The sequence below is a fragment of the Rhincodon typus genome, chromosome 11, assembly GCF_021869965.1.
Source record: "Rhincodon typus isolate 14 chromosome 11, sRhiTyp1.1, whole genome shotgun sequence".
Lineage (NCBI taxonomy): Eukaryota > Metazoa > Chordata > Chondrichthyes > Orectolobiformes > Rhincodontidae > Rhincodon > Rhincodon typus.
The window spans coordinates 37,213,480-37,237,882 of record NC_063342.1 but is presented as its reverse complement, the minus strand read 5'-3'; the positions used below and the strand labels follow the sequence as shown (position 1 = coordinate 37,237,882).

The window sequence follows — 24,403 nt, the reverse complement described above, 5'->3', positions numbered from 1 at the left end:
TTAAAAAATATTCTTTCAAATAAAATCCAATTTGAATCATTTAGCTCCAAGGGTTAGAATTTAGTTTGGCCGTAATTTGTTTATCCCCTCCCTTCCTTCCTGTCAAAGTGGCTACAAAAGCTTTCCAATATTTTGTTTAGTTTTCCCCTTAAGAAGATTGTTAACTAAATCCAAATTTCAATCAGACAGTTAAAACCAGACAGGATGACTTCCTACAGCATCTCTTCACAATACAGCTTCATTCTATTGATAGCTGTTACAGGTAAGTTAAACCAAATTGAAAGTTTATTTATAAGTTGAAATTAATTGTTTTGAATTGTGTGAAATTTTAGTATTACAATAATTATCATTTATTTTCTGTTCATTTTTAGGATGGTTTCTTACAGAAACTAGTGAGAATGTAGAGAATATTTACAGCGAAGCTGGGAGTACAGTACTCATAAATGTTTGCAATCAAAGCTTCAATATGGAAAATGACTTAAGGTGGTTAAAAGGGAGGTTACAAATAGTTGCACGATACCGAAATGGTTCTAAAGTGTATGGAAAATTTATGCATAGAGTTGAAGTTTTTTCAAATGGCACACTGAAATTTAACATCATAACAAAAGACGATGAAGGAGATTACAAATTTGAAGTACATAATAAGGAAGGAAAACTTCAATGCAGTCAAGATTTTAAATTGCATTTACTCGGTAAGTTTTTTAAAAAAATAGTTTCTGTACTTTTAAGAAAATTAAGAAATGCCTTAAGAGTTGTAAAATCGGGATCTCTAGCTTTCCAATGTAGCTGCACCTCTGAGTATCAGATAGGGTGCAATTCATGTTCAACTCTGATCCAGTATACTACACTATGCTTGTCCTGCTAAAGATTGCTTTGTTACAGTAGTCTGTTGTCAAATTTAACTTGATACTTGTCTGTCTTTTAATATTTTATTAATCCTTTAAAGGCATTGGATAATGTGGTGAGCACTAGGTTATTCCATTATTGTAAATTTGTAAGTACAGGGTCAATAGGGGTAAGTTATATCGCCATTGGAAGTGTATTATTAACCCTAAACAAAAATAGAAATTGCTGGTAAAACTCAGCAGGCCTGGCAGCATCTGTGGAGAGAAATCAGAAATGTTTCTGGTTGAGTGACCCTTCCTCAGAACAGTTCTGAAGAGTTCTGAGGAAGGGTCAATTGACCCAAAACGTTAACTCTGATTTCTCTCTCCACAGATGCTGCCAGACCTGCTGAGGTTTTCCAGCAATTTCTTTATTTGTTTCTGATTTACAGCATTCGCAGTTTGCTTGGTTTTTATTTAGTATTATTAACCATTTTTACATTTAGTTTGATTTTCTCTTCTATTAATCTTCCAAAATGAATTGAACCCCAGTGTTTTTCTTGAGAACAAAAACAAAGTATTGCAGATGCAGGTGAACTGAAATACAAACAGTGGGTACTGGAGAAACTCAACAGGTCTGGCATCATCTGTGGAAAGTGAAGCAGTGATAATGGTTTGAGTCCAGTATGAATCTTCTTCTGAAGTTATCCCAGCATTTTCTGTTCTTCTTGGGAATGTTAGCACATGATATGAAGAATAGAACAAGTTAATACTTCATCTCAGATCCATTTTATGTGAGAACAAATGTGAAAGCAGTTCAATGTTATTATGGGTGACAGCTAGGTTTATCCATCACTGTATACATGATGCCTATTGGGTCAAAGATTCTTGTACATGTGCAGCTCAATCCTCAGAGACATAATTTGCAAATTAGGAAAGCAGCTTGTTTTAGCATTTCTGTAAGCACATTTCACATTCAATTATAGTGCATCATATATGTGCGTAACAGCTCAGACTTGGCAAGGCTGCACACGGGTGACCCCTGTGCCAGCCTGGTTTGAGATGTCTGCATCTCAACAAAACTTTCACCTACTCAGGAGAAAAATCTTGGATTACTCAAAAGTCATACTCCAGCTCCTAGTTTCTATATTTCTAAATATAGGACAATTATGATACATCTAATCATATTGTGAAATATATATTTTAGATTCTGGTTTAAACACTTACTGTAGACATTAGAAATGTAAGTTTCAGAGGAAAAATGACACATCATAGAGTTTCAGTTGAAAAATTTTTAGAAAGCGTTTTGATTGTATTGTTGGAAAAAAGCTACCCAGTGACCTTATTCCACTATAAAATGGCAATGACATCAATAGTGTGGCAATGACTATCCTTGACATCAAGGTCACAATTGACCAAGTATGCATCAAGGAACCCTCGTAAAAGTATAGTTAACGGCAATCATGAGGACTGGTCTTTGCTGGTTGAGTCATACCTGGCTTAAAGTGTACACGTGATTGTTGTAGGTAGTCATCTCAGCTCAGGATATATGTGAAGGAGTTCCTCAGGTTAATGACCTTGGCCCAACCATCTTCACCTGCTTTAGCAATGGCCTTCCCTCCATCATAAGGTCAGACGTGGGGATGTTTGCTGATGATTGGACAATGTTCAGCACCATTTGTGACTCCTCAGATACTGAAGCAGTCCATGTCCAAGTGCAGCAAGAACTGAACAACATCCAAGCGTAGGTTGACAAGTGGCAAGAAACACTAATGCCACACAACTGCCAGAGATGCACTGCAGAAATTCACCAAGGTTCCTTACACAAAACCTTCCAAATCCACACCCATTACCATTTAGAAGGACAAAAACAGTAGTTACGTGGAAACACCATCATGTCCAAGCCACTTACCATCCTGACTTGGAAAATGTATCACCATTCCTTCAATGTCACTGGGTTGAAATCGTGGAATTCCCTCCTTAATGGCATTTTGGGTCTATCTAAACCAAATGGCCTGCAGTTATTCAAGAAGGCAGCTCACCAGTACCTTTTCAAGGGCAACTAGGGTCAGATAGTAAATATTGGCCAGCCAGGGACACCCATGTCCCATCAGTGAATTATACAAAAAATGTTTACATAGAAAATTCAATAAACGTAGACATAAGGATTTTTAACAGGGAAAGACACAAAGTGTGATAAAAATGTGAAAATAGGAAATCAGTATGCTATAAAATTCTGATAACATTTAGATATGGATGGATTACTTGATTACTTCAATGAGAAATTGTTTTGCTGATATCAGAACTTCAGTAATAGCATATAAATAATTACAAACATCTAAAAGGAAAACCTATTTCAGAATGGCCCATAAACAATTTGTACAGAATTTCCACTTTTTTTCTTTTTCAGAGAAACTATCAACACCGGTATTGAATATTACTTGTATCTCTGAGCGAGATGTGTTCATGTCATGTGAGGTTCGTGGAGGGATTCCATTTAACTTCTATTTGAATGACCAAAAACTTACTGAAGACAATGCTGTGTTTTCATCTGATGGAAAGAAGGCTACACTGAAGAATTCTACCTCTTTATTTGGCAATAAAACATTCTTCTGTAAAGTTGAAAACCCAATTAGTAAAATCCAGACTGCTCCAAGAGAACTTACCTGTACAGGTAAGTATAAAGCAATGTTCTGTGACTTCCTTTAGTAAAGAGAATATGTTTAGCAATTTTAAAATCAAAAACTTATAAATCAAATTTGAAACTACATTTGATGGAATACAGTAATTTCAGATCATCATTGCAAATATGAATGAATTGGCTGAGGGAATATGAAGATTGTAAATGGCCAATCAGTACAATTTCTAATGGTGTCAGCCTTGAGAAATAATAGGGGGTGCAGGAGAGGGAAGGGCATCTAAGGAATTAATGGAATGAAAAGCAATGCAGTCCAAAGAAAGGTAATACAATCTATTGGTTCTAAAATGCATCACATAACCCTTTTCTCTGACAGCTAATAGTTAGGGCACTGATGCTTGAATGAATGCACTTAATCACCCCTGCTCAGATGAGGCAGCTTGCTTCGCTTGTCAGGAGTTGATTTCCGGTAAATGCCATCATCAGTTTTCGGCACTGTTGCACTTCTGGCTATTTCAGAAAAAGTTCTATTTTCTGTTGAGCTGATGCGTTCTTTTCGTAAGGAAAATGCTGTACTTGTTGATCATTGAAAACAAAACGCCTGTCAATCTCTTGATGTGTTACTGTAAAGCAGACTAAGTTTTATGTATCACTGGTAGTGATTGACGTGATGCTTTCACGCTGTAGTGACCAAATTGCATGAAATTCTATATCATTGGGGCACATTCCTTTGAGTGATGATGGTGCCAAGAACTAACATTCCCAGAAGACACTGTCCTGGCAAATAAAGGCAGATCTTGAAACTGTCTACAGTTAGCTTTCCTGTTTATTGTCTTCATCTATTATGGACTGAGTATGTCTGTAATTCAGGGCACAGTATTCTGGATGAATTGTTCATGGAACTTGGCAAGGAGTGTTTTGGAAAAATGCAAACTGCTGCTGACTCCATGGATTCACAAAAACAATTTAGATTGTTTCTGAGATAACAAGGTGTAGAGCTGGATGAACACAGCAGGCCAAGCAGCATCGGAGTAGCAGGAAAGCTGACGTTTTGGGTCTGGACCCTTCTTCAGAAATGGGGGAGGGGAAGGGGATTCTGAAATAAATAGAGAGAGAGGGGGAGGCGGATGGAAGATGGATAAAGGAGCAGATAGGTGGAGAAGAGACAGACAGGTGAAAGAGGCGGGGATGGAGCCAGTAAAGATGAGTGTAGGTGGGGAGTTAGGGTGGGGGTAGGTCAGTCCAGGGAAGACGGACAGGTCAAGGAGGCGGGATGAGGCTGGTAGGTGGGAGGTGCGGGTGGGGCTTGAGGTGGGAGAAGTGGAGAGGTGGGAGAAAGGACGGACAGGTTAGGGAGGTGGGGGGGGAGCTGGGCTGGTTTTGGGATGCGGTCGGGGGGGGGTGGATTTTGAAGCTTGTGATGTCCACATTGACACCATTGGGCTGCAGGGTTCCCAAGCGAAACATGAGGTCCTGTTCCTGCAACCTTCGGGTGGGATCGTTGTGGCACTGGACTCCTTGTCGTCCAAGGAGTGGGCGGGGGAGTTGAAGTGGTTTGCGACTGGGAGGTGCAGTCGTTTGTCACGAACCGAGCGTAGGTGTTCCACAAAGCGGTCTCCAAGCCTCCGGTTGGTTTCCCCGATGTAGAGGAGGCCACATCGGGAACAGCGGATACAGTATCTCACATTCCCAGATGTGCAGGTGAACATCTGTTTGATGTGGAAGGTTTTCTTGGGGCCTGGGATGGGGGTGAGGGGGGAGGTGTAGGGGCAGGTGTAGCACTTCCTGCGGTTGCAGGGAAAAATTCCGGGGATGATGGGGCTGGTGGGGAGTGTGGAGCGGACAAGGGAGTCGTGAGAGAGTGGTCCCTCCGGAAAGCAGATACGGGTGGGGAGGGACAAATGTCTTTGGTAGTGGGGTCAGATTGCAGATGGTGCAAGTTCCGGAGGATGATGCGTTGGATTCGGAGGTTGGTGGGGTGGTACGTGAGGATGAGGGGGATTCTGTTTTGGTTGTTATTGCGGGGAGTGGGTGTGAGGGATGAGTTGCGGGAAATGTGACAGACACGGTCGAGGGCGTTTTCGACCACTGTGGAGGGGAAGTTGCGGTCCTTGAAAAACGAGGACATCTGGGATGTCTGGGAGTGGAATGCCTCATCTCGGGAGCAGATGCGGCGGAGGTGAAGGAATTGGGAATAGGGGATGGCATTTTTGCAGGAAGATGGGTGAGAGGGTGTGTATTCTAGGTAGCTGTGGGAGTCGGTTGGCTTGAAATGGATATCAGTTTCCAGGTGGTTGTCGGAGATGGAAACAGAGAGGTCCAGGAAGGAGAGAGAGGTATCGGAGATGGTCCAGGTGAACTTTAGGTTGGGGTGGAAGGTGTTAGTGAAGTGGATGAACTGTTTGAGCTCCTCGTGGGAGCACGAGGTGGTGCCGATACAGTCATTGATGTAACAGAGGAAGAGTTGGGGGATAGGGCCAGTGCAGCTTCGGAAGAGAGATTGTTCCACGTACCCTATAAAGAGGCAGGCATAGTTTGGGGCCGTGCGGGTACCCATGGCCACCCCCTTTGTCTGTAGGAAGTGAGAGGAATTGAAGGAGAAGTTGTTAAGGATGAGGACGAGTTCAGCTAAGTGGATGAGGGTGTAAGTGGAGGGGGACTGGTTGGGCCTGCGGGACAGGAAGAAGTGGAGGGCCTTTAGGCCGTCTGCATGGGGAATGCAAGTGTATAGGGACTGGACGTCCATGGTAAAGATGAGTTTTGGGGACCAGGGAATTGGAAGTTTTGGAGGAGGTGGAGGGCGTGGGTGATGTCACGGACATAGGTGGAGAATTCCTGGACCAAGGGGGAGAAAATGGAGTCGAGATAAGTGGAGATAAGTTTGGTATGGCAGGAGCAGGCGGAGACAATGGGTCGACCAGGGCAGTCAGGTTTGTGGATTTTGAGAAGGAGATTGAAACGGGCAATGCGTGGTTGGGGAACGATGATGTTGGAGGCTGTGGGCGGGAGGTCACCTGAGGTGATGAGGTTGTGGATGGTTTGGGAGATGATGTTTTGGTGGCTGTGGGTGGGGTCATGATCAAGGGGGCAGTAGGAGGAGTGTCAGAGAGCTGGCTTCTGGCCTCGGCGATGTAGAGGTCAGTGCGCCATACCACAACTGTGCCTCCCTTGTCCGCGGCTTTTATAGTGAGGTTGGGGTTGGAGCAGAGGGCTGCATGTTCTGTGGGGGAGAGGTTGGAGTGTGTGAGAGGGGTGGAGTGGTTGAGGCGATTGATGTATTAACGGCAGTTGAGATTGTTCTTTAGATTTTTCCTTTTGTGATGAAAGTACCAGCCTCCAAAGATGCTGATATGAGGTGCAAAGACCTAGGAGAAATAACAAGGTTGAAAGTTAACTATATGATTGACTGATCATTGAGCCTATTTAAGACTGAAGACCACAAACCATCCCATAAATTTAGCTCAACAATTTAGAAATCGGTAGGAAAAACCTAATATAGGTACATGTCTATTGCATTTTCATCCCAAATGTTACCTAGCTTTTTTTTCAATTCCTCAAAAACCCTTATTGTTCTTCACTTTTTAAGTGATGACAAGTAGCATACAGGAAGGATTTTGTATATCTTTAGTGAATAGTTTATAAGGCATTAATATCCTGCACTGCATTTCTAAGGCATATTCTAAAGCCGATAACCGCTGCAAATTTCTTCTGATTTCCTCTGACAAGTATTACCCTTGTACATAATTATCCTTTTCTATAAAGTGTTGATATCCAAAACTATGCAAATTAATAATGTATTAATCATGGGAACTCTGTGGTAATCAATACAATGCCATTCTGTTATATCTATGATTAACTGCACGCATTGCAACAATCTAATCTAATTAATATAGGCCAGATATTTTCAAAGAAAAGCCTAAAATCTGGAAGCTTACTCGTTTTCAGTTTTATTTTGGTGAAATGAATGAAACATGAAGAAAAGTGTGCCCCTGATGGAATCAATTTCCAAGTACAACAGGATGCGATGATGTCTGTCTAATTGCCACCATGGTTGTACTATGACCTGCAGCAAAATGAGAATCAAAACAGCATTAACTTTGACTGCATTTTTGAGTCATGACTGAGACATTAGTCTGTCTCAAACAGTTAATTTATATATTTCTAGAACGATCTCTGTAATGTTGTTGGTTCTTTTCTTGCATATCCTAGGAGCTTTAGCTCCCTATAAACTGATGGGATTTTTGTTCACTGATCCTGATAAGTAGGTTTGCAAAATGTATCCAAAAACATAGAAGAGGTTCAATTTTGCAGCCAACAGTGAAAAACAAAGCTTACTGCAGACTTTTAAGCAAGCTGCTAGGGCCTAGCAATCTCTCACTGTAGATTTCACTTTTCCAGATGTTTATTTGAATATGAGGCAGACCAACTGGATCACTGTGCATCCAGAAACCGAGAGATCACACAGGAAAAGCAGCCAGTCACGTTGCAGTATTCTTACCAACATTGAATAGGGAAGTAAAAAGCAATGAAACCCTTTACTTTTTTGAAAAAAAAGATTGACATATTGTGAAATAAATAATTTGAACATATACATAAGTTAAGGGAAAGGCTAATATATCAAAACAAAAAAGCATTAAAAATTCATGGAATTTCATGCATGTTAGAGGCATTTAATATTCACCGCATTCAAAACCATTCCTTCAAGGCCAGTGAAGCTCTTTAGTGCTCTTATGAACTTTGTACATCTTTAAAAATGCAGTTCACCTCATTCAACAAGATGCAACATTTTTTCGATAGGGTTTTGCATTAAGACTAATAGCAGAAAAATTGAATTTCTAAGCATTCTATTATCACCCTGATTGTTCCTTAATCTCACCTCATTAATATGCAGTTTCCATTCACCCATATTGTGGAGAGAAACGCGACACTGAAAATTTCTGAAATGAAAGAGAGAGCATTTAACCTGGTGACTTCTACTCCTCACTTGCTCCTCCTGACCTCTACCTTGGACATCAGACACCAACATCTCAGGCATCCTCCATGGTCAGCACTACACTCAGGCCACATCCATAGATACTGACATCCAACATGTACCAGTTTCACCATACGCATGTGGTATATCTACAATTCACTTACGGTATGGTTCTGCATTATAACGCTGCACTTTGGAGAACACCAATACCTTTCATTGTATTGCTACTGCCAAAATACTTTGTGTACTGGGCAAGGCACCCAATTCCTGGAGTGATCCAGGGTACCTGTCAGGGATCCTTACTTGTTCTTTTCGTGTTCACTCACATTGAGCATAATTTGATTCTTCCAGTATTCCAGCCTAGCCTTGCTTTGCCTTTTTATACTTGGCTGTCTTAGCCAGAGCTAACAGGATGACAGTGCTTCTGTCTTGATTAACCTTTTAGCACAGACGCAATGCCAGACAGCTTGTCTTGGTTGCCAGCAGTCATTGGTCAAGGGGGTGGACATGTTGCTCTATGGCACTGCACTATGTCATCTGCACCATGTTCCAACTTTTAATGCACCAAATGCACTGCATGTTTTTCAAGAAAAAGGCCGTGTCTCAAAGTCGAAGTGGAGTAATCCTCAGTCAAGCCAAGGGAGATACCCTTCAGGCAGGGGGTGCTGGCATGATAAGTCAAGAGTATCATCTGAGATCTGTCCAGGGCTTTGGGCATGGTTAGTTGGCTGCTAAGGGTGGTTACTCTCCTTATAGTGGGTGTGTTCACCTGTGTCTTTAACCACATTGGCAATGATCTCAAAGAGGGAGTGTATCCCCAAAACCATCTTGATGGCTCACTCTTTGACCTATGATATCTTGTGCAAAATCCAACACTTCTGGAAAATTCACTGAAGAAGTTCTGTTTGCCCGTGATTGCACACTAATCACTCAGAAATGAGAGACTTATGCACCGTGATTGACAGATTTTCAGAGAAGTCAAAGCTGTTTGGACCAACCATCAGTCTTTCAAAAAATTGAGGTTCTGTACCAGTCAAATTCATAGAACATAGAACATAGAACATAGAACATTACAGCGCAGTACAGGCCCTTCAGCCCTCGATTTTGCGCCGACCTGTGAAACCAATCTGAAGCCCATCTAAACTAAACTATTCCATTATCATCCATATGTTTATCCAATGACCATTTAAATGCCCTTAAAGTGGGCGAGTCTACTATTTTTGCAGGCAGGGCATTCCACGCCCTTACTACTCTCTGAGTAAAGAACCTACCTCTGACATCTGTCCTATATCTATCACCCCTCAATTTAAAGCTATGTCCCCTCGTGCTAGCCATCACCATCCGAGGAAAAAGGCTCCCACTGTCCACCCTATCTAATCCTCTGATCATCTTGTATGTCTCTATCAAGTCACCTAGTAACCTTCTTCTCTCTAACGAAAACAGCCTCAAGACCCTCAGCCTTTCCTCATAAGACCTTCCCTCCATACCAGGCAACATCCTGGTAAATCTCCTCTGCACCCTTTCCAATGCTTCCACATCCTTCCTATAATGCGGTGACCAGAACTGTACGCAATACTCCAAGTGCGGCCGCACCAGAGTTTTGTACAGCTGCAACATGACCTCATGGCTCCGAAACTCAATCCCTCTACCAATAAAACCTAACATACTGTACGCCTTCTTAACAACGCTATCAACCTGGGTGGCAACTTTCAGTGATCTATGCACATGGACACCGAGCATCTTTCTGCTCATCCACACTACCAAGAATCTTACCATTAGCCCAGTACTCTGTATTCCTGTTACTCCTTCCAAAGTGAATCACCTCACACTTTTCCGCATTAAACTCCATTTGCCACCTCTCAGCCCAGCTCTGCAGCTTATCTATGTCCCTCTGTAACCTGCAACATCCTTCCGCACTATCCACAACTCCACCGACTTTGGTGTCATCCGCAAATTTACTAACCCATCCTTCTACGCCCTCATCCAGGTCATTTATAAAAATGACAAACAGCAGTGGCCCCAAAACAGATCCTTGAGGTACACCACTAGTAACTGAACTCCAGGATGAACATTTCCCATCAACCACCACCCTCTGTCTTCTTACAGCTAGCCAATTTCTGATCCAAACTGCTAAATCACCCTCAATCCCATGCCTCCGTATTTTCTGCAATAGCCTACCATGGGCAACCTTATCAAACGCTTTACTGAAATCCAAATACACCACATCAACCGCTTTACCCTCATCCACCTGTTTGGTCACCTTCTTGAAGAACTCAATAAGGTTTGTGAGGCACGACCTACCCTTCACAAAACCGTGTTGACTATCCCTAATCAAATTATTCCTTTCTAGATGATTATAAATCCTATCTCTTATAATCCTTTCCAACACTTTACCCACAACTGAAGTAAGGCTCACTGGTCTATAATTACCAGGGTTGTCTCTACTCCCCTTCTTGAACAAGGGGACAACATTTGCTAGTCTCCAGTCTTCTGGCACTATTCCTGAAGACAATGACGACATAAAGATCAAAGCCAAAGGCTCTGCAATCTCCTCTCTAGCTTCCCAGAGAATCCTAGGATAAATCCCATCCGGCCCAGGGGACTTATCTATTTTCACACCTTCCAGAATTGCTAACACCTCCTCCTTATGAACCTCAATCCCATCTAGTCTAATAGACTGTATCTCAGTATTCTCCTCGACTACATTGTCTTTTTCCTGTGTGAATACTGACGAAAAATATTCATTTAGCACCTCTCCTATCTCTGCGGACTCCACGCACAACTTCCCACTACTGTCCTTGACCGGCCCCAATCTTACCCTAGTCATTCTTTTATTCCTGACATACCTATAGAAAGCTTTCGGGTTTTCCTTGATCCTACCTGCTAAAGACTTCTCATGTCCCCTCCTGGCTCTTCTTAGCTCTCTCTTTAGGTCCTTCCTGGCTAACTTGTAACTCTCAAGCGCCCTAACTGAGCCTTCACGCCTCATCTCTACATAAGCCTCCTTCTTCCTCTTGACAAGAGATTCAACTTCTTTAGTAAACCACGGTTCCCTCGCTCGACCACTTCCTCCCTGCCTGACAGGTACATACTTCTCAAGGACACGCAGTAGCTGTTCCTTGAACAAGCTCCACATTTCAATTGTGCCCAGCCCCTGCAGTTTCCTTCTCCATCCTATGCATCCTAAATCTTGCCTCATCGCCTCATAATTGCCTTTCCCCCAGCTATAACTCTTGCCCTGCGTTATATACCGATCCCTTTCCATCGCTAAAGTAAACGTAACCGAATTGTGGTCACTATCACCAATGTGCTCACCTACCTCCAAATCTAACACCTGGCCTGGTTCATTACCCAGTACCAAATCCAATGTGGCCTCGCCTCTTGTTGGCCTATCTACATACTGTGTCAGGAAACCCTCCTGCACACATTGGACAAAAACTGACCCATCTGAAGTACTCGAACTATAGCGTTTCCAGTCAATATTTGGAAAGTTAAAGTCCCCCATAACAACTACCCTGTTATTTTCGCTCCTATCCAGAATCATCTTTGCAATCTTTTCCTCTACATCTCTGGAACTTTTCGGAGGCCTATAGAAAACTCCCAACAGGGTGACCTCTCCTTTCCTGGTTCTAACCTCAGCCCATACTACCTCAGTAGACGAGTTGTCATCAAATGTCCTTTCTGCCACCGTAATACTGTCCTTGACTAACAATGCCACACCTCCCCCTCTTTTACCACCTTCCCTGATCTTACTGAAACATCTAAACCCCGGAACCTGCAACAACCATTCCTGTCCCTGCTCTATCCATGTCTCCGAAATGGCCACAACATCGAAGTCCCAGGTACCAACCCATGCTGCAAGTTCACCCACCTTATTCCGGATGCTCCTGGCATTGAAGTAGACACACTTCAAACCACCTTCCTGCCTGCCGGTACACTCCTGCGACCTTGAAACCTTATTTATGACCTCACTCCTCTCAACCTCCTGTACACTGGAGCTACAATTCAGGTTCCCACCCCCCTGTTGAATTAGTTTAAACCCTCCCGAAGAGCATAAGCAAATTTCCCCCCCAGGATATTGGTACCCCTCTGGTTCAGGTGTAGACCATTCCGTTTGTAGAGGTCCCACCTACCCCAGAATGAGCCCCAATTATCCAGGTATCTGAATCCCTCCCTCCTGCACCATCCCTGTTGCCACGTGTTCAACTGCTCTCTCTCCCTATTCCTCGCCTCGCTAGCACGTGGCACGGGTAGCAAACCAGAGATAACAACTCTGTTTGTTCTAGCTCTAAGCTTCCACCCTAGCTCCTTGAATTTCTGCCTTACATCCCCATCCCTTTTCCTACCTATGTCGTTGGTGCCTATGTGGACCACGACTTGGGGCTGCTCCCCCTCCCCCTTAAGGATCCCGAAAACACGATCTGAGACATCACGGACCCTGGCACCTGGGAGGCAACACACCAACCGCGAGTCTCTCTTGTTCCCACAGAATCTCCTATCTGTCCCCCTAACTATGGAGTCCCCAATAACTAATGTTCTCCTCCTCTCCCCTCTTCCCTCCTGAGCAACAGGGACAGACTCTGTGCCAGAGACCTGTACCCCATGGCTTACCCCTGGTAAGTCGTCCCCCCCAACAGTATCCAAAACGGTATACTTGTTATTCCAATCAAACATCGTCATATATATTGGTAAGGCAGGTACTTAATGGCAAATCCGGAAACTCGGGTTTTGTTTTAGCATGAAAAACTAGACTGCCTTTCAAATGTATTATTTAAATGTGCCTGTTGGTATGTAATGGGACTTCCAGCAGCAGGTGGTGATGGTGGTACAGGACAAGGGAGCTGTGCAGTTCTCTCGAACCTCTACCAGCAGATGGAGATGGTGAGGGGGGACAGGTGGAATAATTGAGTGGATTCTGACTGGGAAAAGCAAGAGTGTCTTTGGTTGATGGGAATGGAGAGGAGTCAGATAAAGAAATTCCTGAGCTCAATGTAACCCACATGTACATAGTCAAAAACTCATACAACATAGACACAGTCCCTTTAGCCCATCATGCACATATGCTAACCAACAAACACCAAACTGTGCTAATCCCATTTACCTGCACATGCTCCATAACCTACTATGCCCTGGCATTTTACATGCTCATCTGGATGCTTCTGAAATTTATGAAAGTACCTGCCTCCACCACCCTCACAGTCAGTACATCCCACATTTCAATCACCCTCAGTGTGAAAAAAACTCCTCAGATCCCCTCTAAACCACCTTATCCTCACTCTAAACTTATGCTTTCTGGTCTTAAGCATGTCTTCCATGGGGAAAATATTCTCACAATCACCTTAATTTCTCTGCCCCTCACCCATTCAAACCTAGTTCTCAGTGAACTGACTGCACTCTGTGCTCTCAGGTCCAACTCTGACTTTGTCATCAAGTCTGCAACAAGGGTGGTGCTGTTGTTATTTGGTGGACTGACCTCTACATGCAGAAGCTGAGATCTCAGACACCTCCTCATAACTCTATCTAGACCATGACACCACCATTGAAATTCAGGCACGTGTCCACAATCCCTTTACACATCTCTCCCCCATCAGGATGGTGTCAGGGCTCTCCACTTCTATATGAAAGAGAGGCCTGAACTGTCCCCATCCACCACCACCCTCCTCTACCTGGCTGAGCTCGTTCTCATCCTGAACATCTTCTCCTTTAAACTCCTCTCACTTTCTTCAGTCAAAGGGGTGGTCATGGGTACCCACTTGGGCCCCAGTTATGCCTGTCCTTTTATGGGGTAAGTGGAACATTCCTTGTTCCAATCCTACTCTGGACCCCATCCACAACTCTCTCTTTGGCACACTAATGACATCTCTTGTCCGGAATTGGAAAAGTTTACCTATCTCACATCCAATTTCCACTCTGCTCTCACCTTCACCTGGTCCATCTCTGACTCCTTCCTTTCCTTACTCAACATCTCTGTTTCCATTTCTGGAGATAGGATGGCCCCCAACATCCACACCAAACCCATTGACTCCCACAGTTACCCGGAATATAATTCTTTGCACCCTGCTTCATGTAAAGTCTCTATTCCATTCTCCTAGTTCCTCCATTTCTGTTGCATCAGTTCTGATGATGCCTGCTTCTGCAAGTGGGCTTCAGAAACATCCATCTTTTCCCTCAACTGAGGATTCCCTACCAGTGTGCTTGACAGGGCTCTTAGCTGTGCCTGACCCATCTCCCGCACTTCTGCCATCAACCTTCTCTTTGCTCCCACAACAGCAGTTCCCTTGGTCCTCACTTACCATCCCACCAACATCCATATCCAAAGGATCATTAGCTTCTATTTTCAATACGTCCGGTGGAAGCCGTCACCAGACGAATATTCACCTCTCCTCCTTTGCAGGCCTGCAAGAGGGACCATTCCTTCCAGGACACGCTCGTTCACTCCTCCTGGCTGAGATGGAGTGGATGGTGGAGGAGTTGAAACTGGCAATGTCCATGAATGAAGCTGAAGCTGTTGAGGGATCATTGGAGGCTCAGGTATTAGCAGAGGGCATTGGACTTTTTAAGCTAAACCCTTCTCATTGTTCCTGATCCAGATTACTGTCCTATCTCCACAGTTAGCCTCATGGCCGATATTGCTCAAGAGATGCTTTAAATAGGAACTGCAATTATGGCATTTGAAATGTCAAAAATTTTACATTTATCTTTCAGAATGACACTTCAAATGAGATTGTCTGTAACAACTGGTGTCACCCCTGCTCTCAGGCACAGAGACCCCATCCAATGCAATGGCCATCTCTTCTCAATAAACATTAAACTATTCGGCCTCCATTGAGCACTAGGCAGGGGTTGAGGTTCCTTCAGGAGGAAACTGTCTTATGTAGAGCAACAGGGACTTGCCCTACAGTGCGTGTGGAATTTGGCAAGGTTCCTAGGTAGAAATGACACCAGGAGCAGATATTTCAACCACCAGATTTTTGTGAGCATACATGAGCTGATTGATGTTCGTTCATCCTGGTCTCTGTTCCGCAGGTGTTGGACATCCCTTATCATTGCTACGTTGAGCTCTCCCTATATGTGCTCAGTCACTTTGTAGAAAACTTTGGTAGGCCACAGCTGGAGAATTATATGCAGTTCAGGTCATCATATTATAAGAAGGATGTGATTGTACTGGAGGGGTTGCAGAGGTGATTCACCAGGATATTGCCTGGGATGCAGCATCTCAGCTATGAAGAGAGGCTGAATAAACTCAGGTTGTTTTCATTAGAGCAGAGATAGCTGAGAGAGGACCTGATTGAGATAATATAAGATTATGAGGAGAACGAACAGATTGGTTAGAAAGCAGCTGTTCCTCTTACTGCAGTATCAATAATGCGGGGACACAATTAGAAAGTGAAAGGCAGAGATTTAAAAGAAATTTGAGGAAAAGTCTTTTCACCCAGAGGGTTGAGGGAATCTGGAATGCACTGCTTGGGAGGTTAGTAGAGGTGGGAGTGCTCAAAACCTTTAAAAAGTATATGATAAAATGTCACAACATTCAAGGCTACGGGTTAAGTGCTGGAGAGTGGGATTAGTGTGGATAGATTACAGCAGATCTGCTGGGCTGAAGGGCCTCTTCTGTACCCTATGACTCTAGAACTATTATACAAAGCTGACACATATTGGTAGTTTTAAATGTCGTGCAATCCTTATCTTCAGTGATGATTTGATTGATAAAAAGATATCAGTTAAGATCAACAAATGAGATAGGCACTCAGAAGGCTTTACACTGAAATATTAAATTTACCACATTAGACCATGAAGATCAAGACATTAGCACTCTTATTATTACTTCCCTTCTTTATTTTATGTAACTTGAAATCTATACGTTTAAGATGGAAGGCAGTGGGAACAATATTAACTGTGTGCCCTTTGCTCTATCCTCAATATCCACTGGCAAGACATGATTAGAAATCTCAAAATCTTAGACTGAGGCCAGTGAACCAGTATTGAGGCAATTCCCCTGATAGTCCAACTGTCCTGGGTAGGACATGTTAGTGCCTGGCAAAAGAAGCCAGATTTGACCAAAGAGCCACTACAAAGACATGCTTAAGAGAAACTTGAAGTGTTCTTGCATTAAGCCTAAAGAACTGGAAGTATCACCATGAGAAGGAACTCCTTGAAGAGCTCCAAACAGTATGTCATTTTGAAATGGATCAATGTCAACACCTTGTTGCTGCTCGTGAACAGTATCATAGAGCAGTATCTATGAATGTCAACAATATATCAATCTCAATGTCCCGACTGTTTTGACAGTGGGGTGTCCAGACTCGGGCTATATAACTGTTACTGTGTTCACTGTTGATGAGTTGGCATATCCTTTATTTCATTTGATCTCAAAGGACAACCAACATCATCACTGCTGCAAATTCCAGGCCATTACCATCAAGAAATTCCTTTAACTCATGTACGTTCAAAGCTGTTATATCTCTTAGCAGCAGAAGATCCTCATGATACCAGGAGACGGTACAGATATCTTTAACCTGTATTGCATAAGTGCTTGATTACCACAATTGTCTTTGAATGGCATGACATTGCTCATAAATGGAGCTTACTACCTCAGACAAAAAAAAAACTCACTCTGCCCACTCTGGGTGTATTAGCAGCTGGTTTTCATTTCCATTGCACATTTGTGATTTGGATGAGCACTGGAGGCCACACAATGCTTCAGAGAGTGAGTTACAGGCTTAGATTATCAATCCAAGTGACTCTCCTAACATTCGTGTTCTTTTCTGACTTGCCCTACTTATCAATCCATCAGATTTGAGTCTCCCCACATTTCTAAAAGAAACTCTTTCATTTAATACTTCATGTTGCCATTTTACCCCCTGAGCCCCAGGCCCACAGCTTAGTTATGCCAAACATTGTATGTACTGCCCATCTTTTGAAGCCAGGATGGTGGTGACCATTGCTCCCCCCGCCCGCCACCCCACTGCGGCACTCCACACCGTCCGATGGTCTGTTGTCTTCTACGCTTATATGTTGACTTGTCCCCTCTTCACAATTATTGTCCCCTCTGCATCCCATCAAGCTGCCTTTAACCACTACACTTAACTTCCCAACATACCACACACCAATGGCTTCTGTCAACCACCCTTGACACTCAGTGCACAGACCCTAGGACTAAACTTGGCCCAACACCTGACTGATTTGTAATGATGGCCCTGACTGATGGTGGACCATAACCCTGATTGATCTCTATGCATCTTCTGATTGATTTTTTGCTGAACCTTGACTAGTTGAACTCAACCTGCAGAACTGTCTATTGTGCATCGCTGAACTGTAATGAGATAGAATCCCTGACCTTGATTATCTCAAGCAACTGACAGACCCTTTTCAAGCCCCTGGACATACAATTGGATGATGTCCTTGACTGATGGTGGCTTCCACTTTTGACTGACCAAAGCTCCCTCTGACTAGAATGAGGAGACTCTCCTTAGAATTCAAGTCAAAGCCATTTGGTTGAAATACATTCAGTATGTTTGCTTTGTAAGTTGATGGCACATGCTGCAAGTGTGACACTGAAGTAGTCCAGTGTAGTATTGAAAAGCCTGACAAGCTGTCTGCTTTTCTGCCTGTGCTAAAAAGCAAGGAAAGACAGACAGGCCTGTAAATTCTGAATGAAGCAGCAATGTGCAAGAAATGCAAGACAATGCAAAGGTGCAGTGAGCATCTAAGTAGTTGCAAAGTGAGTAAGCACTAAGAAAGCAAGCAAAAAGCCCTAAAATGCATTCTGTTCTAATTAATGAGATGAGTTCCTATCCATGTATGCAAAGCGTCCTTGCAATAAAAAATGTCCAAAGTGCAGTATTGAAGGAGCTGAACTATATTATAGGTATTCATTTCCCAGCCTTAGATTTAACTATTGAACCTATTCAGACATATTATTACACACCTCTGGTGTAGGTGCGAATTGATTCTGGGCCTACTGACCCAGAAGTAGAGACAATACCACTGTGCCACAGGAGTCTGATTTTCACATAGATCACTAAATAACCTCTGCTCCTAGTCTATTTATAGATATTGTAAATACAGGTAGTCCCTGACCATGGAGCATGTCCTGAGATGTCGGGAATTTTGGCCAAGGTAGGTGCTGGTGAACTGCCAGGTAAACACTCTGACCTTCATGTCAGGAATTGGTGCCACCCAGTTTCTCTATGCCATGTGGGAAAACAGTAAGTTGCATATAAATGAAGCAAAATTAGGTAGTAATGAGATACTAATACATGCAAATAGGCCCCTCACCACTCACTATTGAGATTCTCAGCTAGCCATTGAGACCTTGAGTGGAAAATCTGACTTTTTTTGTCATCATTGAGAATCTCATTTTTGTATTCATGCTGTATTTCCCAGCTGTCTTTACATTATTTACATTGCTCACATTATTCAGGGACTGGGAAACTCAGCCCAATATTTGTTTTCAAATGTAATAGCCTTGAATTTCTTAAAAATGAGCTACTCTGCTGTGACACCTTTTCAAAAATATTTGGCCTGATTTTAAGCCTGTCTACAAGTAAGAACATGGAAGGTCAAGAGGTTAAATGATGGGTAGGTACTTACATGCTGCATTTCCAACAATTTCGAGTTTTCTGCCATTTTAATTATTGGGATGCTGACAGCATTAGAGCCGCCTAACAGAGTGAGGCAGCAATTTCATCAACATAAAAAGTTGGACCATTTGCAGCTTTGTTCTAAACAACTCATTTTTGTATGTCCTTCTCATGTCTGTTTATTTCCTCTCTTACTTTAGGTTCAGAAGAAGGTCATCATTATGTGCAGGTTATTATTGTTCTGATGGTGGTGCTTTTTCTGATTATTCTTGTGGGCGTGGCATATTTCTTTCTCCAGAGATATCTTTAACAACATCTGCAAGACAATGGAAGGTGAGTTTATAATTGAATTTACAATGGAGTCTCATGTACAATGACTTCACTGGTGTCTCCGTTATCTCTGGTGTCCCCCAAGGATCAATCCTTGGTCTCATTGACAGGCGTTATCATCCAAAAGCACAAAATTAATTTTCACTGCATGCAGCTTTACCTCACCTCAACTCTCTCAATTTCTCTTCTCAAGGCTGGTAGGTGTAGGGAATGCTGGATGACAAGAGAAATTGAGGTTTTGGTTAAGAATAAGATGGAAGCATATATCAGTTATAGGCAATAGTGAATCCCTAGAAGAGAACAAAGGCAACAGGAGTATACTTAAGAGGGAAATCAGGAGGGCAAAAAGGGGACATGGGATTGCTTTTGAAAATAGGATTAAAGAGAATCCAAAGGGATTCTACAAATACATTCAGGAAAAAGAGAGTAACTAGAGAGAGAATAGGGTCCCTTAAAGATCAGCCTATGTGTGGAATCGCAGGAGATGGGGATATACTAAATGAGTAGTTTGCACCAGTGTTTACTGTGGAGAAGGGTATAGAAATTAAAGAATGTGGGGAAATAAGTAGCGGAATCTTGAAAAATATCCACATTACAGAGGAGGAGGTGCTGGACATCTTAAAACGCATGACGGTGGATAAATCCCCAGGACCTGATCAGGTGTACCCCCTTGCTGAGATATTTGTATCATTGATAGATACAGGTGAGGTGTGGGGAGACTGGAGGTTGGCTAACGTGGTGGCAAGGAAAAACCAGGAACTATAGACTGGTGAGCCTGACATTGGTGGTGGGCAAGTTGGTGGAGGGGATCCTGAGGGACAGGATTTACGTGTATTTGGAAAGGCAAGGACTGATTAGGGATAGTCAATATGGCTTTGTGTGTGGGAAATCATGTCCCACTAATTTGACTGAGTTTTTTGAAGAGGTAACGAAGAGTATTGATGGGGGTAGAGTCGTGGACGTGATTTATACGGGCTTCAATAAAGTAGTTAACAAGGTTCCTAATGGTAGACTGGTTAGCAAGGTTAGATCGCATGGAAGAGAGGGAGAACAAACCATTTGGATACAGAACTGGCTCAGAGGTGGAAGGCAGATGGTGGTGGTGGAGGTTTGCTTTTCAGACTGAAGGCCTGTGACCGCAAGGATTGGTGCTGGGTCCACTGCTTTTCATCATTTATATAAATGATTTGGATGTGAACGCAGGAGGTATGGTTAGTAAGTTTGCAGATGACACCAAAATTGGAGGTGCAGTGGACGGCGAAAATGGTTACCTCAGATTATTTTGATCAGACGGGCCAATGGGCTGAGGAATGGCAGATGGAGTTTAATTTAGGTAAATGTGAGGTGCTGTATTTTGGAAAGGTAAATCAGGGCAGGACTTATACACTTAATGGTAAGGTCCTGGGGAGTGTTGCTAAACAAAGAGACCTTGGAGTTCAGGCTCATAGTTCCTTGAAAGTGGAATGGCAGATAGGTAGGATAGTGAAGAAGGCATTTGGTATGCTTGATTTACAAGGATGTTGCCAGGGTTGGAGGGTTTGAGCTATACAAAGAGGCTGAATAGATTGGAGATATTTTCCCTGGAGCGTCAGAGGCTGAAGGGTGATCTTATGGAGGTTTATAAAATCATGAGGGGCATAGATAGGGTAAATAGACAAGGTCTTTTCACCAGGATGGGGGAGTCCAAAACTAGAGGGCATTGGTTTAAGTTGAGAGGGGAAAGATTTAAAGGGACTTAAGGGGGAACTTTTTCACACTGAAGGTGGTGCATGTATGGAATGAGTTGCCGGAAGAAGTGGTGGAGGCTGGAACAATTACAACATTTAAAAGGCATCTGGATGGGTATACGAATAGGAAGGATTTAGAGAGATGTGGGCCAAATGCTGTCAAATGGGACTAGATTTATTTAGGATATCTGGACAGCATGGACGAGTTGAACTGAAGTGTCTGTTTCGTGCTGTATATCTCTATGACTCCATGCGTTTATGATTATTAAGTAAATATTAGGAGATGAGAAACCATAGATTTGGTGCCTACTCCAAATTCCATTTTCTAGCTGCCAACTATATCCCTCTCCCTAGCTTCAGTCTGAGACTAAACCAGTCTGTTCATAAAATTAGTGTTACATTTGACCCCGAGATTTGCTTCTCATCACATATTGCTGGCATCAGTAAGATCGCCTGTTCCATCTCTGTGCAGTCTGTTACAGAACAGACATGTGTGACCCATGTTTAATTCTAGATGATAGTATTCATTGAATCACATCCTGTAACAAAGCATGTTATTTCACTTTTTTTTACAGCTGGGAATCAGTGAAGAAGTAAGCATTAAAATGCAATGTGAGCGGTGCAACAAAGTGAACTCAGGAAAAAAAAAATGATTAAGCAACCGGCCTGCAGGATATTCAAGTATTTGACTGTGGCCTTGCAGAGTTAAATACAACTTATTATCCATAAATTTTTCTTCACAGTTGAACAGAACCATATGCTACATCAATTTGAGTCATTGAACCTTTGTCTGTTTTGCAAATTAGTTTTATCATTTTTTAAAAAAAACTCCTGTTTCCAGAGATGTTCCACTCAAAGATTTGAGAAACAAATGAAAATCTCTGCATTCAGCATTAAATTATTGTTGCAAATTTTGCTTTGTGAATGCCTAGCCACTGAACATTTTCTCTGAGGACATGACTCTCCTAAATGTGACTGTGTCTCCTAAATGTAGCCTGATTTCCTTTTGTGCTCATTTGTGTGCATATTTAACTCACTTTGATTGCTTTTCTTTCCCACTTCTCTTGGTCACTTTTCTCTTGTTTCTTCCATTTCTGAGAAGTAGTCATGTTTTTTCTTACCTCTCCCCTCTTGGGTACTCTGCTGTTCTATTCCTACTTTAACCCGTTGCTGCTTCCCTGTCTCTCCTGTTGTCATTCCAGGCTTGGATTTTGTTTGGATAAATCTAAGGCTACCCTTTGTGCATCTCTTAGCATTCTCAGAAGTGTGGTACTTATCATTGCACCCTTTTAAGTAGCAATCCCAAATTCTCCTCCCTACCCAATTAGCTAACATCAATGTTTACACTTACCCAAACCACTCATAATCGCTTTTGAGTCTGTCAACAGAAGAACACTTAATGTGCTTCTCTGCATTTCTGTTTTGAATATGTATTCATTCAAACAAGGATAAACCATCCACAAAGATCCAATGGATAATTGCATTAGTGTTATGGCTTTACTAAAGTTTGGCTTTAGTGGATCCTTATTGAAGCTTTATGGCTGATGAAACATTCAATATCTGGCAAAGCCAAACTACTGGAGTATGATTTGTTGGCAAAACACACCTTGATCTCTTACCCATTTCTCTTTGTGTACCCTCTTCTTTGAACATTTCATCATGTTCCATCTTCTCACAATGATTTTTTTTCATGGTTCTTCAAAACCACCCTGAGATGCCATTCCTTCTTTTCCCTTGGTGTCTGTACCAAGTGATTCTCATCCTTAATAATTTTGGTCTTTACCTTAATTCACCTCTACCTCATTCCATCCTCATATTCTGCAAGAAGTATGAGGAGTTTTATGAGTTTCTTCTTCACTAGTCTAATACTAACTGTTCAGTTGGTTCTGCTGCATTCTCTCCTATCTTTTCTCATAAAATGAAATTCTCAGGTTCCCTTCTTGCCATGCAATGATCCTGCATGTTTCTGTGGTATCTCTCCTAATATCAGAGTCAATCTGATCTTTAAGATCCACTGTCAGCTCTTGATATCATTCTCACACTCATCTGCTGATCCCCAGTTTTAGCTGATGTTGTAAATTATCTATCTGCTCAGATAGGCCTCTTTCTCAAAATTGCCATACTTACCATATTTTTTCAATCCTTTTGTCACTACAAACTGCCATCTCATTTCCTTTTCTTCTCCAGAATCCCTGAAAGCATTGTCACCTCTGAAATTTGCATCCACTTTAACAGAATCTCTTGGTCCAGAATTCAGATCCATGGCACCTCTGGAGATGGCACCATGGAAGCAAACCATCCTCCTATAGGTGTGTGCTACCCTGCCACAATTTCCAGCATGGCCCATTTTCAATTGTGACAACCCTGTCAATTGACCTAACATCCGTTTTCCAAATTTAGATCAAAAGGTCCATTCAACAGGTTCACATGTCATTCAACAAAGATCAAGCACTCATATGAATTAGAGCAGAACACAAGCATTAATTGAAGAGCCAGGAACCCAATTTGCAGCTAAGATAATTATGAAAAATGTATGATATTGAAAATAAGTGGAAAGGCAAAGATATAGGTAATCTGTTCCCTGTGACAGCTAAAGGCTACAGTTGCAGTCTCTCTGTATCTACGGCACAACAGAGATAAAAGAGAACAGGAACCGTAGCATGGGAAAGCTCAGCACAATGCCCCCTGTCAATTGGAAGCTGGACTCTTCCACGCTTCTCAACAGGAGTCTGATTGCAAAGTCAGCCATGGCACCAGCATTTCAGTGCTCTTGTTCAAGAATGTCCTTCTGTATGCCACCCCCGTCTATGTCCAAATGTAGGTTCTCTGGAGCAAATGTTGTCCACACTTCACCCTCCAGTAAGCAGGCAACCCATCCCTTACCCTTGGCCTAGCTGCAACCCAATTGTACCTGCATGAACGACCACGTTATGATCCCAACTTTCTATAAACCTCCAATGTTAGTGCAGCAGCAGTTTCCGGGGTGGTGACTGTGAGTGTCAGCACCAGCAACAGGACTCCTTTGGCAGCACTGTTCTGTTGTTGTTTCTTTCCCCCCTTGTGTGCTTGTGCTGGGCAGCTATGTGTCAGAAAACAGAAATGAGAAGAGAAAAGTTGGGGTGGCAGAGGTACAGGATTGGGTGTAAAACAGGCAGCTTGCTCATTGGGCCAGAAAGCAGGATGAGAGCAAGCTGGAAGTATGAAAGTATCATAAGCCAGAAAAAATACCATTATCCTGAATGATCTCAGTGATGCTGATTTCATCTGCCTCAATAATGCAGAGTCATCTCCTCCACAGGACTCAGGAGAAGCAGCTGTCCATACCCCCC

At 42.7% G+C, this 24,403-nt stretch overlaps 1 protein-coding gene across 1 annotated transcript; it reads left to right on the top strand.

Annotated features, from left to right (window-relative positions):
* Positions 1 to 394: 394 nt before the first annotated feature.
* LOC109936278 (T-cell surface antigen CD2-like) lies at positions 395 to 22,540 on the top strand. Its single transcript, XM_020534876.2, has 4 exons — positions 395 to 692; positions 3,235 to 3,498; positions 19,218 to 19,350; positions 21,650 to 22,540. The coding sequence occupies exons 1-3, from the start codon at positions 467 to 469 to the stop codon at positions 19,325 to 19,327; spliced, it is 600 nt and encodes a 199-aa protein (XP_020390465.2). The 5' UTR covers positions 395 to 466; the 3' UTR covers positions 19,328 to 19,350; positions 21,650 to 22,540.
* The last annotated feature ends 1,863 nt before the right edge of the window (positions 22,541 to 24,403 follow it).